The sequence below is a fragment of the Corella eumyota genome, chromosome 1, assembly GCF_963082875.1.
Source record: "Corella eumyota chromosome 1, kaCorEumy4.1, whole genome shotgun sequence".
Taxonomy (NCBI): domain Eukaryota; kingdom Metazoa; phylum Chordata; class Ascidiacea; order Phlebobranchia; family Corellidae; genus Corella; species Corella eumyota.
Window position 1 is genome coordinate 18,618,678 of NC_137490.1, and position 14,519 is coordinate 18,633,196.

Below are 14,519 nucleotides of genomic sequence, written 5' to 3' on the forward strand. Positions count from 1 at the left end.
ACCAATTACCGCTACCACTTTCTGACGATGATGTTGCAACCAATTTCTGATCATGTTGCTGTCACTTACCGATGATGTTGCTACCACCTGCCGATGATGTTGCTACCACCTACCGACCATGTTGCTACCACTTACCGACCATGTTGCTGCCACTTTACGATGATACTGCTAACACACTCCAATGATGTTGCCACCACTTTCACTTTCAGACGATGTTGCTGCCACTTATTGACGATGTTCCAGCCACTTTACGATGATACCACTACCACTTTACATTGCTGCCACTTACTGATGATGTTGCTACCACCTACCAACGATGTTGCTACCACTTACCGACGATGTTGCTACCACCTACCGACGATGTTGCTACCACCTACCGACGATGTTGCTACCACCTACCGACGATGTTGCTACCACTTACCGACGATGTTGCTGCCACTTTACAATGATACCGATACTGCTTTACGATGATACCGCCAACACTTTCCAATGATGTTGCTACCAACTTCCAACTATGATGTTGCCACCAATTTTTGCTACCGCTACCACTTTCTGATGATACCGCTACCAATTTCCGCTACCACTTTCTGACGATGAGGCTGCACCCAATTTCTGATCATGTTGCTGCCACTTACCGATGATGTTGCTACCACCTATCGACGATGTTGCTACCGCCTACCGACGATGTTGCTACCACCTACCGACGATGTTGCTACCACCTACCGACGATGTTGCTACCACCTACCGACGATGTTGCTACCACCTACCGACAATGTTGCTCCCACTTTCTGATGATACCGCTACCACTCTCCGATGATACCGCTAACACTTTCCAATAATGTTGTTACTAATTTCCAACTATAATGTTGCCACCAATTTCCGTTACCACTTTCCGACGATGATGTTGCTAGCAATTTCTAATCATGTTGCTGCCACTTACTGACGATGTTGCTACCACCTACCGACAATGTTGCTACCACTTTCTTCTGATACGACTACCACTTTCACCTTACAATGATAACGCTAACGCTTTCCAATGATGTTGCCACCACTTTTTGAAGATGTTACTTCCACCTACCGATAATGTTGCTACAACCTACTGATAATGTTACTACCACTTTCTGATGACGTTGCTACCACTTTCACTAACCGACGATGATGTTACCACCAATTTCCGATAATGTTGCTGCCACTTGCTGATGATGTTACTACCACCTACCAACAATGTTGCTGCCACTTACTGATGTCGATGCTGCCACTTTACGATGATACTGCTACCACTTTCTAATGATGTTGCTACTGCCTTCTGATGATTATATTTTCCAATATTGATGCTTTTGCTCTCTAATGATGCCGCTACCAATTTCCGGCGATGTTGCTGCCACTTACCGACCATGTTGCTACCACTTACCGACAATGTTGCTGCCACTTACCGACAATGTTGCTGCCACTTACCTACGGTGTTGATGTTGCTACCACTTTATGATGATACCGTTATCACTTTACGTTGATGTTACTTCCACTTTTCGACAAAGTTGTTGCCACCAATTTCCGACAATGTTGCTACTACTTTACGATGATACCGCTACCACTTTCCAATGATGTTACTTCCACTTTTCGACAAAGTTGTTGCCACCAATTTCCGATAATGTTGCTACTACTTTGCGATGATACCGCTACCACTTTCCAATGATGTTACTTACACTTTTCGGCAAAGTTGTTGCCACCAATTTCCGATAGTGTTGCCACCTATTTTTGACGATATTGCTACCACTCTACAATGATACCGCTACCACTTTCTAATGATGTTGCCAATGCCTTCCAATGATGTCGCTATTACTTTCAAATGATGCTGCTACCACTTTCAAATGATGTTGCTACCCCCCCTCCTATTTTATCACTTACTATTGAGTTTTGATGTTTTAATGTGACAAACCCAATATTATTATTTTTAAATTTGTATTTAATTTTTTACAATTATATATATATGACCGCCTACTAAACAGAAGGTTGTTTAGTATATTTTATTGTTTTTTTTTGCATTGTTTAATATTCTTTTTTGTTGTCGCTCCTATTTATGTTTTTAGCATAATTTTTTGCATTTTTTTACGTTATTTTTGCTGTTAATCTTATTTATGTATTTTAGCATAGTTTTTGCATTGTTTTTGCATATTTTTTGTTGTCGTATTTATTTATGTTTTTTTTAGCTTTGTGATTTTTCATTATTTTTTGTTGTTGATCTTATTTATGTTTTAGCCTTATTTTTTCGCATTGTTTCGTATTCTTTTTGTTTTCGATCATATATATGTTTTAGCCTTGTTTTTTTCATTATTTTTTGTCGCTCTTATTTATTTTTTAGCCTTTTTTTGCATTGTTTCGTATTCTTTTTAGTTCTCGATCATATATATGTTTTAGCCTTGTTTTTTTCATTTTTTTTGTCGCTCTTATTTATTTTTTAGCCTTTTTTTGCATTGTTTCGTATTCTTTTTAGTTCTCGACCATATATATATTTTAGCCTTGTTTTTTTCATTATTTTTTTTTTCTTTTATTTATTTTTAATCCTTTTTTTGCATTTTTTCGTATTCTTTTTAGTTTTGATTTTATATATGTTTTAGGAAGCTTTGTTTTTTCATTATTTTTTGTCGCTTTTATTTATTTTTTAGTTTTTTTTTGCATTGTTTCGTATTCTTTTTAGTTCTCGATCTTATATATATGTTTTAGCCTTGTTTTTTTCTTTTTTTTTCGTCGCTCTTATTTATTTTTTAGCCCTTTTTTGCATTGTTTCGTATTCTTTTTAGTTCCCGATCATATTTATGTTTTAGCCTTGTTTTTTTCATTTTTTTTCGTCGCTCTTATTTATTTTTTAGCCTTTTTTTGCATTGTTTCGTATTCTTTTTAGTTCTCGATCATATTTATGTTTTAGCCTTGTTTTTTTCATTATTTTTGGCGCCCTAATTTATTTTTTAGCCTTTTTTTGCATTGTTTCGTATTCTTTTTAATCCCAATCTTATTTATATTTTTAGCATTGTTTTTTTAGCCTTTTTGCATTCTTTTTTGTTGCTGATCATTTTTATGATTTAAGCCTTGTTTTTTCGTATTGTTTTTGCATTTTTTGCCGTAATTCTTAATAACGTTTTTGCATTATTTTTTGTTGTCGTTTTTACTTATGGTTTTTGTGTTATTTGCATTTATTTTGTATTATTAATCGTTTTTAATAAATTTCTTTGACAAAATTCATATGCCTTTTTTAATGACGTTAAAACCTATTCAGTGACGTAATCAGATTGTAATGTTACTGCTTTCAAAGTAGATGTACTCTGCAAATATTTGGTCATAAAACAAAGTACAGTTAAGTAGTACTTGCTAAAATTTGGGGTTTTTGTTTTATTTAAAAAAAAGTTTATTGCACGAAGTACTAGATTGCATTATATAAATAATCAAATTGAAATACATTTATTTACACTAAACGTGCATTTTACTGGCATAAATTAAAATACAAAGTTGTAAAATATTTAAAGTTTTTATCCTATGCTAAACCCATTCTTCACTTTGAAAATGTAAAATCCGACTGCAATGGCAATCCTGCATAACTAATATAAACGCTACATACGACATTGTTAACAGCAGCATTCCCGCTAAAAAGTCTAACACGTGAAGCTTTGTCACGTGGTTGCCCATAGATGGTACCAAGTTTTTAGTGCTGTTTTTCGTTGCAGTAATATTAAAATCGTCGATAATATTTTTGTCGTTATAATTGTCATGTTGTAGGAATAAATAATTCGCAGGCAAACTTCTGTCAATTTGTTTGTTGTTTTTGATTTCTATGTTATGACTTCTTCTGGTCATATTTTCTCCTTTGACGATTTTGCATGAAAGCAAATGTAGAATACTCTGCAACAGCAAAATGATCTATTAAAGCTTATTAATCTTACTTAGCATTTTAAATAACTATGTTAAGTGAATATCAAAGTCAAGAGTTTTAATTTCTACGTTCTTATTAGTTACAAAAAAACTATAAGCGCGATAAGAAAAATATATTAACATTGGCATAACGTTAAAAGCTATAATAAAACCTTAATCTTTTTTAATATTTACGTATAACTATTAAATAAACTTACTAAAAATTGCAGCAATAATAACATTTCTTTCTTATATCCAATACGAATACATATGTCGCTGTAGTTTACCATATGACTAAAAGCACGAAACGTGTAACGAAAATCAATACGAATTTTTATCTTTAATTACTTCTAGATTATACCAAGGATATCGAACAATTCACAGGTCTTAAACTATTTGCTGTTAGACAGATTAAAAATGTGAACAAACTTGTTTTAAATTGCGTTTAAATCGAAACAATAAATCCGCCAACACTTGTGGTTTTGGAATTTTTTGTTTCCTGCTTAAATTATGCATACGACTGTTTTGTAACTTAGCGCTATGGTGTTAACTCGACCTATTTTCACCTTTATTGGGGCACACTCGTAAGCCCGTTAAAGTCTTAAAGAGTATCGAATGGCTTTTTGTAGGGCGTGTGAAAACATATAAAAAATAACGCTAATATGATATTTTCTATATTTTAATTTATTCAAAAAATCAATATATATTAATAAAAAAAAGTTGGCGATTTTTTGGCTGTGAATGCTTTTCGTTTAAAAATACAAAACAATTTAATTCTTAATTACATAGTTTTGTGTTGCCCTCGGCAACTTTCATGCCAATGCTTTAGCTTAGGCATGCTTTAAAACACGAAATTACTTGAAATGCTTAGCTTACTTCCTGCTTCACTTGCTTTATGTTTTGTTTACCTAACATAGTTGGGTTACACAAGTGTTGTTAAGCATATACCTTGTCATGTTAGTACACAGTTAATTTTCCAGGCTAAGACGAGGTTAGAGCTAATATAGCCAATATAATGCTTTTAATTAGTATAGTTATAAGCCTAATAGTTATCGTTTATGCAATAAAGTTATATGTAAACGGTACCTACAAGAAATTTGCTGAAAATGTTGATTTGAAGGGAAAAACTGTAATTGTAACAGGGGCAAACGCAGGTTTGAATAACTTTATTTGTTTAAGTTTTGATAATTAAAGTTTGTTTGCTGCATGTTTTTGTTGAATTTATTTTACGTGTTTTATAAGGCATAGGAAAAGAAATCGCCCTGGAATTGGTTAACAGAAATGCCAGGGTAATTATGGCATGTAGATCTAAGGAAAAAGGTTTATTTGCTTTAAGAGAAATACGATCAAAATGTACAGCAACAAATTACGAACTTCTGCTTATGTCATTGGACCTAAGCAGTCTGGATTCTGTTCGCTCTTTCGCAAAGGAATTTCTTAAATGTGAAACAAAGTTGGTTAAGATATTTGTCTTTTTAAAAAAAGGCGCGTAGAGAGCCACCCAGACAATGCGGCCACAAAAAGATTAAGATTGAATTACTTGATTAGGGTTGTCTTTAGAATAGTACACACGTCTTATTAAACACCATATCATAACAAAATAAAAAAATCGAAAAAATAAGTTGAAAATTAAATTTACGTTTTTTTTATTTGGATTCGGTATAAATATGATAGTTATGCTATTTTTAGTATTACTTTTTTTTCGGTATTAATTTTTATTCTTAAGATATCTTATTTTGTTGTTAATCTAATTAAAGGTACTAATTTAAAATTTATTTTTTTACTACAAGTGGCGTGATTACCTATTTTATGCAGGCTTGACATTTTAATAAACAATGCTGGCGTAACTGGCCAAAAAGTGATATCCACTCAAGATGGTTTAGTGTTGACTTATGCTACCAATTATTTTGGGCCATTTTTACTAACACAACTACTTCTGGGTAAGTACACAGCCGACTACTTGCTAAATATTTTGTTATGTCAGTGTACATATATTAATTTTTCGCCAATAAGTTTGTTATAATGCCTTTTATGTTATCGTATTTATAATACATTTTATTTCAGATATTTTAAAAGATTCTGGACCCGGTTCTAAAATAATAAATGTTGGATCGATTGCCCATACAGCAGCCGACCTGAATTTAGATTTCCTTAAACCTAAAAAGGCCACATTTTTTATCGACAATATGCAGCAAAGTTTTATTAAACGCAGGCCCGAAAATGTGCTTTATTGGAATTCTAAACTTATGTTGTTGATGTCAACTGTTGAGATAGCTAGACGGTAAAACATTTGTAAAAACAACCAAGTTTTTTACATATACTACTTAAATATAATGACCCTGCATAAACATAAACTTTTCCTATTTCTTTTTTAGTCTGGAAAATAGTGGAGTGACAGTTAACTGCGTTCACCCAGGAGTAGTTCGAACAAGCATGATAAGACAAAAAAGTTTGTTTGGATATCTAGTTCGAATGTTTTTGGAAATCATTGCCAGGGTATTGAACGCTTTTCTTTAAAAAAAAATTAATTTAACACAGTTCTATAAGTGTAAAACTAATATTTGGTAAATTCTTTTTTAGAGTCCACTCGACGGTTGCCAGCCTATCTTACACTGCGCTTTGTCGCCATCTCTGGACGGTGTAACCGGGAAATACTTTGGTAATTTTGAAGTGGAACAAAGGGTGCATTCGATGGTAAAGTCCAAAAGTGCTTGCTCAAAATTATATCAATTAAGCGAAGAAATGACAGGGCTTGCTTAAAATCCAAAAATTAAAAAAAAAATACCGTTTTATTACAAAAATGCTGTACTTTGAAATAAAAACTAAACAAAACACGATTGTTAAAATATACAAAAATGTCTTTCATTAACTTATCATCTACAACATTCCACTTGTAGCAAGTATAATCACAACACATGTAAGTATAGTTGTAAACAGAAGCATTCCAATCCAAGAAATGGTTAATGACCGATTTGTATAAATAGTACGCAATCTTTCGTTTTCAGCCGTTTTCGCCTAATGTAAAATAATATAACTTTAATTTTTCCTTTTTGTTTAATTTTAGCAAAATAAAAAAAAGGTAATTCATGTGTATATTTAGCTTGTGCAACTCAAACAATATGTTTTAGTTACCCTTAAAATATCAACAGTACTCAAAACTTTACCTTTGACGCGTAGAAAATGCCTATCAATCCAATAATGACTGGGGCGATACCAAGTAGTAGCCAGCACACAATTGTTGTCATAACTGATAACTTAAAAACATCCAGACAGCAAGGGTCACAACATGTACAAAAATCTTCGGGTGATGGCGGTAGTACCTAAAAATAAAAAGTTAATTATTTTAAACCTGTTTGTAGTTACACCTTGGATTTTAATTTTTTTTACCTGAATAATGAGCTCTTGCGGTTTCTTTTTCTTGTGATGTTGAGAATGAGAGGATAAAGTTTTCTTAACTAAAGGCTTAGTTGAAGCGCTCAGATCCTCGGCTTCTTTTTCATTATCTAACAGATCGTTTTCTGCTGCGGTAGCCATTTTAACTTATTTTTCTTAACGCTTTTTGGCACTAATTGATTTACCTATTCTATCCAAGTAAAAGTTTAATAACAGTATACATTTATAGATATTCATTATCATAAAACGACAAATTTTCTGAGACGAGTATAAATGTTTTTGTTTTGACCTAGTCTTACACCACTATGTCCATTATTTTTTATAATATTTCCTTCTCACTTTAACAACCATACAATTTTTATTTGATACAAAAACGTCTATATCCAATTTCGTAGTACTTCCTTGATTTCTATGTTTTGCAAGCCACAATTCTTAAAGACGAACACCACATAAATTATTCTCTAGTTGTACGACAAAATAAGCGAACAGCTGTCTGACGTTTTCCTTTTTATATTAAGTTGAATCAAATTATTTTAGTAACGAACATGGGCATTTGACATTTTTACCAATAGTCTTAAAAAGTTGTCAAAATTTTTAATTTCTGCGACTCTATCTTAACAGTATAAAATTGTGCCTGTTTTGTAGTAAATTCTGAATAACAAAATGAATGTAAAAGTTCGCTTTTCTGGCTCTAAATCTATTCCTTACGTTAAAAATTAGTTTAAATTTTAAGTTTGTTCATGCGTTTAAATATGATCTATCACCACTAAAATACATGTTAAACCGCAATTATATTTTGATGGTTACTTATTCTGGTACAAAACATTTGCCTGTAGGCTACGGCTGCATTAACTAGGCCACATTCCAATTAGATAGTAGCATAAATGACTCCCTTAACGAATCTCTGCTGTAACTAAATCACCCTTTTGTTAAACGAACCATATCTATGTGTAGGCTACGTAAAACTTTCGCTATACTTAAGTATGTTCTAAATTTACTGTAAAGCTTTGAATAGGCCATTAATGTGCTTAAAAAAATTTAACCACACAATGCAGTAGAGAAATTCTATATTGCTATATCTGTCAAGTACGAAATACCCCAGAGTATATTTTGTTTCCTGGAAACATATGGCCTAAATACTGTGCTGTTTAAAGTCATTAATTGTTTAACATGTCAAAATCTAAAATGTTTTTAAATACGTCATTTATAATAATATTTATAAATCTGTGACAATGTAGATTTTAGGCTGATATCGCCCGCAAAAACACTTACAATGGGTATTTACAACTAGAAACGCTTCATAGATGAACATTTGTAAAAGATCAGTGTAATTAAATAAAAATAAGAGTCTATTGCTTATTTACAAATATTACATTAAATTAAAAAAAATACTCTTACTAGTAAAAAAAAATTGTTGTGAAATGACGTAAAGCAACCATGCGTAACAATGTGTCAATCGTCATTGAAGACTGTAAACACTTCTGCTCGGTAAACAACTAACAAGCTAACTTGAGTTTTATGTTTTCTCAGCGTTGGACAAGTACGTCGTGGTTGTCTTAGCATGTAAACAGGTTAGATATATTATTTTCAAATACATTTTTTAGCAAGTGTATATTTTAAATTTAATAAAACAAGCAGACATGATTGACTTGATTACAGATTTTGTGTAGAATTTAAAAAGCTAAATTGCGTTAAATAGTTCGTTTTATGAATTTGTCTTAACTTAAGATAATTAACTAAATTGAGAATGTTAAGCTCTATGTTTTTTAATGGCAAGCATTTTAATTAATTCGTTTTGATTAATTGCAAACCTTACAATTTTTTTTTTCTAATTTTGTTTAATCTTAAATAAACAGATATAATTATTAAAAAATTAAAAATGAGTGAATCACAACCTCCGACTCCGCCTCCGGAAGAAGGAAGCGAGGATGATTACTCGGATGAAGATTATGATGAGGATGAAGATATAAATGATTATTACAACAACAATGAGGATTTTATTGATTCTGATGAAGATGGGAACTCAGATAATTTTGATCAACTCGGAAATCCAACTAACAACAATATCAAGTTTGTGAAATTATTTGTTAAATTGTGCACCAACAAGTAATATAAAATTGTCATTTTTTTCCTTTTTTGTTTATTTATTTATCTTTAATATTAACTAATATTTGTTACCTTAACCCAGTCTCTAAAAGACTTTTTTGTTGGTATTAAGTCTATATTAATAGTTAAAATTTAGAATTGTATTTAATCCTTGGTAAATAGAATATGATGTTAAATAAATAATTAAACTGAAATATATTTCATTAATTAAAATCATTTATTATATTAGTTAATTTGTTTTCAGTCGAAAGAAAATTCAAGAACTTGAACATTTTGATTTTCAATGTTTCACCAAATTAAAAGTTGAGGAAAAGTTGAGTAAAGATTGTGAGACGACAAGTCGGGCTTTAGGATTATCTTCCCCTCTCGCACAATTGGTTTTACAAGCAAACAAATGGAAAACAGTTGCTATCTCTACAAGGTGAGAAAACAAACACTTTTTTATTCATTTTAAAAAAAAATTTATTTTGCGTTTAAAATTCACAATTTTTTTAGGGCAAGTGTTCCATCTGAGCGTACCAAAATCCTACAAGAAAGTGGGGTCATTTTACCCCCTGCTACCGCACCCAGGAAATCTTCATTGTCATTAAATTTGTCCCCACGCTCAAAACTGACTTGCAATGTTTGTTTTGATACATTTAAAGCCAGCAACTTGGTTTCCCTGGCTTGTAAACACCTTTTTTGTCATGGTTGTTGGAAAATGCATATCGAGTTTGCTATACAGGATGGAATGCAGTCAGGTAAACATTGTTTATTTTTAGGTAAGGCTTTTTTGTGTTAGTCGTCATTCTAAAAGTACATTTCATACCAGCAATGTATACATGTTTTTTTCATTACTTCCTATTTTTTAAAAAGAAAAGATGTATATATTGCCATTTATAAACAAATTTATTTTAATTTTTTAAATGTTTACGAAAAAAAATAAGTTATTTAAATGTTTACAAAAAAAAATTAATAAAATTTTGTGTTTGTAGGCAAAGGTATTAGTTGTATGGAAAATAGTTGCACTTTAATTTGCCCAGAAGATTTCATTCGTCAGTTTTTCACGCTCGATCGCAACAGTGATTCCAATATATTTTCAACATTTCAATCTCATTTATTTCGGTTCAATGTTCAGACTCATTTTCAGTTGAGATTTTGTCCTGGTGTTGACTGTGAAGTTGTTATTTTCGCTGAATTGCCAAAACCGAGGAAGGTTAAATGTACACAATGTGCTACCGTATCATGGTAAGGGGATTATTTATATTTTTTAATATTTATCTCGGGATTTAAGTAAATAACCAAATTTTCGGTTGCCAAACATTTATTTATAAAAAAACAGTTGTTAATTTACCAAAAAAATATATGTGTATGTATAAAAATAAGTTACGATTACCTTATTTTAAAAATAGCCAAATATCTCACTGGTAAATATTTTATATATCAATGCTTATTCAGCCATAACTGTAGTTATTGTCAACACTATATTGTGTTGTGTGGGCCTTTTTTAAAGGATTGTTATTATTATGTGTATATGCAACTTGGAGTTACAATCAATCATTTCTCATGTTATTATTACATGGTGAATGATGGAATTGTTATGATGGATTGTGAGGTTGTTGTGATATTTTATTGGCTCTCAGGCATTTAACTAATGCTGTTATATATATATCAATTATTGATAAACAGTTACTAAACAGCGGCATTGGAGATTTTTAAATCTAGTACAAAGTTGGTATCGAACAATTTACAAAAATTGGTCAATAAGAATTGTTAAATTCGTTTGTAATTCATTAATTAAGTTTGGATTTTAAGTTTGTTTACTATTGTTAATGTTAGTCTTTTTGATATGCTTTTATTATATATATACAAAGTTCTGAGTAACATGCTTAATAAAATAAATTTACTTTCTAGTTTTGAATGTGGGAACCCTTATCATATGCCTACTGATTGTTCATCAATAAAGAAATGGTTGAACAAATGTGCTGATGATTCGGAGACGGCAAACTACATAAGCGCAAACACTAAGGATGTAAGTCTTAAAATACAAGCTTTTTGATTAACTTTAATGTAATAATTATATTATAATAAAGTTTTTGTATGATGCCATTAATGTATTCTGTAACGTAAAAAATATGATATTTCATATAATATGGTATCATGATATAAAAAAATTTTTATATATTGTTTTTGAATTTACCAAAAAATTGAGTCAATTAAGTAACATTTTTGTGGTTTAATAGAATGTCGAGGTGCGTCAAAATTCCAATTGGTGGAAAAAATAACACAATTAAAAAATACCAAATATTAACTATTACCCAACACAAAAATAATTTTTGTTTTTCAGTGCCCGAAATGTCATATTTGTATTGAAAAAAATGGAGGTTGTAATCACATAGTAAGTATAAAAAATTATTTTACCTTTATATTAATCTTTAAAAAATTGGCTATATTGGATAATGGTATAGCCCATTGTAGTACCTTAGTTTACTGAATATAATCAATGTTTTACTTTAATACCAAATTGTTAACTGTCAGTTACATGTCAATAAGTCATACACAGGAACTTACAAAATTGTTCTCCTTCCCTAATAGCTTTAAAACACTTAGTAATCACATGATCATGCTATTAGTTAAATAATCCTTAAATCGTTGGTAATAGTTATAAATATTTTTTAAGCTTTTAATATAATTTACTAATTTTCATTTTTTGTTTTATTTTTAGAAATGTTCCAAATGCAGTCATAGTAAGTGAATTTTAAATTCAAGACATTTTATTTGTATTATGTTTAAATTTAAATATATCTTTCATTTATAACATAAAACATAAATATCATTTTTAAACTTTAAAATATAGATTTCTTGATTCCAAATTTTTTGATAAAATTTAAATGTTTGTTAGATTTTTGTTGGATGTGTTTGGGTAGTTGGAAAAATCACGGAAATTCATATTATGAGTGTAGCAAATATAAAGAAGATCCAAAGATTGCTGTAAAGAATAAACAAACCCATGCCAGAGAGGCTTTAAAGAAATATCTTTTCTATTTTCAAAGGGTAAGTTTAAAGGTATATATAGTTAAAGTTTGGGATATTATTAATCATTTTTCGAATAGGCTAAATAAAGTTAAAAGTAATAGTTTAAAATGTGTTTTTCAGTGCATTTTAAATTCACTTATTTTGTTTACTCAATTTTAGTTTATTAATTATTCTAAATAAAAAGGCCACTATTTTTTGCTTCTTTTTTAAATAATTTATTAAAATTTTAATTTTTTTTTGTGTGATTTACATTATTTTATTTAATTTCAGTGGGAAAATCATAATCAAAGTCTACACTTGGAAGCCCAAGCGAGAGATCGAATTCAGAAACAAATTGAGGATAAAGTAAATAAAAGTGATGGAACGTGGATTGATTGGCAATATTTGTTAAGAGCTGGAGAGTTGCTTGCTCAGGTGAGGTCATATTTTCGTGCAAATTTTAACAAAAATTTGCGGGGTTTTGAGATTTGTTTTATGATATATATAAGTAAACTAATTTTAACATTTCAAACTTAATTCTAAATGCTATCTTTGGAAATAAAATATTGTTTATACATCTTTAAGTACATTCTAGCATTCCTTGTTAAATACAACCCATTTCTTAAAGAAACAAGTTATTATAGTTATTATAATTTACATTTTGGTGTGTGGCCATTTTTTTCTTTTTTCGATATTTTAACTTTTTGATTTTAATTTTTTTATAGTGTCGTTATACACTTCAGTACACCTACCCTCTCGTGTATTATGCTGAACAAGGCTCAGATAAAACCTTATTTGAATACCAACAAGCCCAACTTGAAGTTGAAATTGAAGGTCTTGCTTGGAAATTGGAGAGAACAGAAAATTATCAGAGAGGTGAGATCGAAAATCAAATGGATATTTGTGAAAAACGCCGACAGACTTTGCTTATGAAATTTATTTCGACTGAAGATTGGTAAACCACAAATTATTTGACATGTTTTGAATTTTTGTTAAAAAAGTTTGCTTAAAAAACAATATGGAATGCCAAAAAATTACCCAATTTATTATATTTTATGTAATATTTTTAATATTCAAAATATTCTTAAATTGAAAGTTTGTTAAAATTATATCTTGTTTTTCTTTCTTGTAAAAAACCTATGTTGTTATTCTTATTATTTTATCTATAATAATGTCAAATTTTGCCCTAAACCAAATCAGACAAATTACACTTAACATGCTTTAGTAAAAGGGTAAAAGGATTATATTTTATCTTACTAACAAATACCTAATATGCCATGCTTTGGCTACCTGTACTAATCTAAATGTATTGTATATCATTAAAAATGATTTTAATTTTCTATTTAGCATGTTAATATTATCTTCACCTTATTAAATTTTAATTCTAATTTTTGCCTTTTTTTTCTTTTATGCAGTTACCATCCTTAGATTATTCATGATTATGCTATTAGCTATAGTTAGTGTTAATATTTTTATTGAGCGAAAAAATTCATATTTTAAATTGAACATTTCAAAAATGTTGTTTAGTAATCTGTAAATTTGAACATCGTTTCACATGACTTGCGGTCCATGCCTACATAATTATGTATCAAACTTTGCATATTTTTGTGTATTTTGTTTTTCTTCTTTTTCACTGTTTTCGTGCAATTTATAATAAACCATGCGTTATTCAAAACGTAAATATTTGTTATATACTAAATCAAATAGATACATACTTACATCAGATAACATTGGGTTATTTTTTCTGAGGGGTTAATATAATAGTCATTGAAATTCATATTTAAAAACATTTAAACAGTCTTTCCATTTGTTAATGCCGTTTTAGGCTTCGTGAAAATTAAAAATTCCAAAGTGTGTTTTTGTTTACATTCAGACGTTGCAAGCGTGGAATTTTATAATTAGGTGCTTGTAGAAATTCCAACGCCGGGTAACTCTAGCTTAAATTTCTCACTTTTATTTTGCAACTTTGTTAATTGTATTTACTGCCAGTTAAAGCTGTTAGAAGCTTACCATGAATAAAGTTAAAGGACTAGTTTACTTAATAAGCTTTTAAATGTTATGTAAAATTACGTTTAATTAAGACCGGTAGTTTATAGTAAGTTTTAACTAGCCCAGTAGTTCTTTTA

General features: G+C 30.1%; 3 protein-coding genes across 3 annotated transcripts; 2 read left to right on the forward strand and 1 right to left on the reverse strand.

The window, feature by feature from the left end:
• Positions 1-618: 618 nt before the first annotated feature.
• On the forward strand, positions 619-6,660 carry LOC145741537 (retinol dehydrogenase 12-like). Its single transcript, XM_082559138.1, has 7 exons — positions 619-774; positions 4,970-5,054; positions 5,143-5,353; positions 5,716-5,840; positions 5,965-6,181; positions 6,276-6,396; positions 6,481-6,660. The coding sequence occupies exons 1-7, from the start codon at positions 619-621 to the stop codon at positions 6,658-6,660; spliced, it is 1,095 nt and encodes a 364-aa protein (XP_082415264.1).
• A 10-nt stretch (positions 6,661-6,670) lies between these two features.
• Positions 6,671-7,464, reverse strand: LOC145763624 (uncharacterized). The gene is made up of 3 exons (XM_082575109.1): positions 7,288-7,464; positions 7,065-7,220; positions 6,671-6,915 (listed from the first exon to the last, which is right to left on the reverse strand). The coding sequence occupies exons 1-3, from the start codon at positions 7,432-7,434 to the stop codon at positions 6,778-6,780; spliced, it is 441 nt and encodes a 146-aa protein (XP_082431235.1). The 5' UTR covers positions 7,435-7,464; the 3' UTR covers positions 6,671-6,777.
• Positions 7,465-8,756: 1,292 nt separating this feature from the next.
• On the forward strand, positions 8,757-14,062 carry LOC145740750 (E3 ubiquitin-protein ligase ARIH2-like). Its single transcript, XM_082558588.1, has 11 exons — positions 8,757-8,864; positions 9,150-9,363; positions 9,644-9,820; positions 9,895-10,139; positions 10,374-10,626; positions 11,293-11,410; positions 11,726-11,776; positions 12,104-12,125; positions 12,281-12,432; positions 12,685-12,828; positions 13,119-14,062. The coding sequence occupies exons 2-11, from the start codon at positions 9,173-9,175 to the stop codon at positions 13,350-13,352; spliced, it is 1,587 nt and encodes a 528-aa protein (XP_082414714.1). The 5' UTR covers positions 8,757-8,864; positions 9,150-9,172; the 3' UTR covers positions 13,353-14,062.
• The last annotated feature ends 457 nt before the right edge of the window (positions 14,063-14,519 follow it).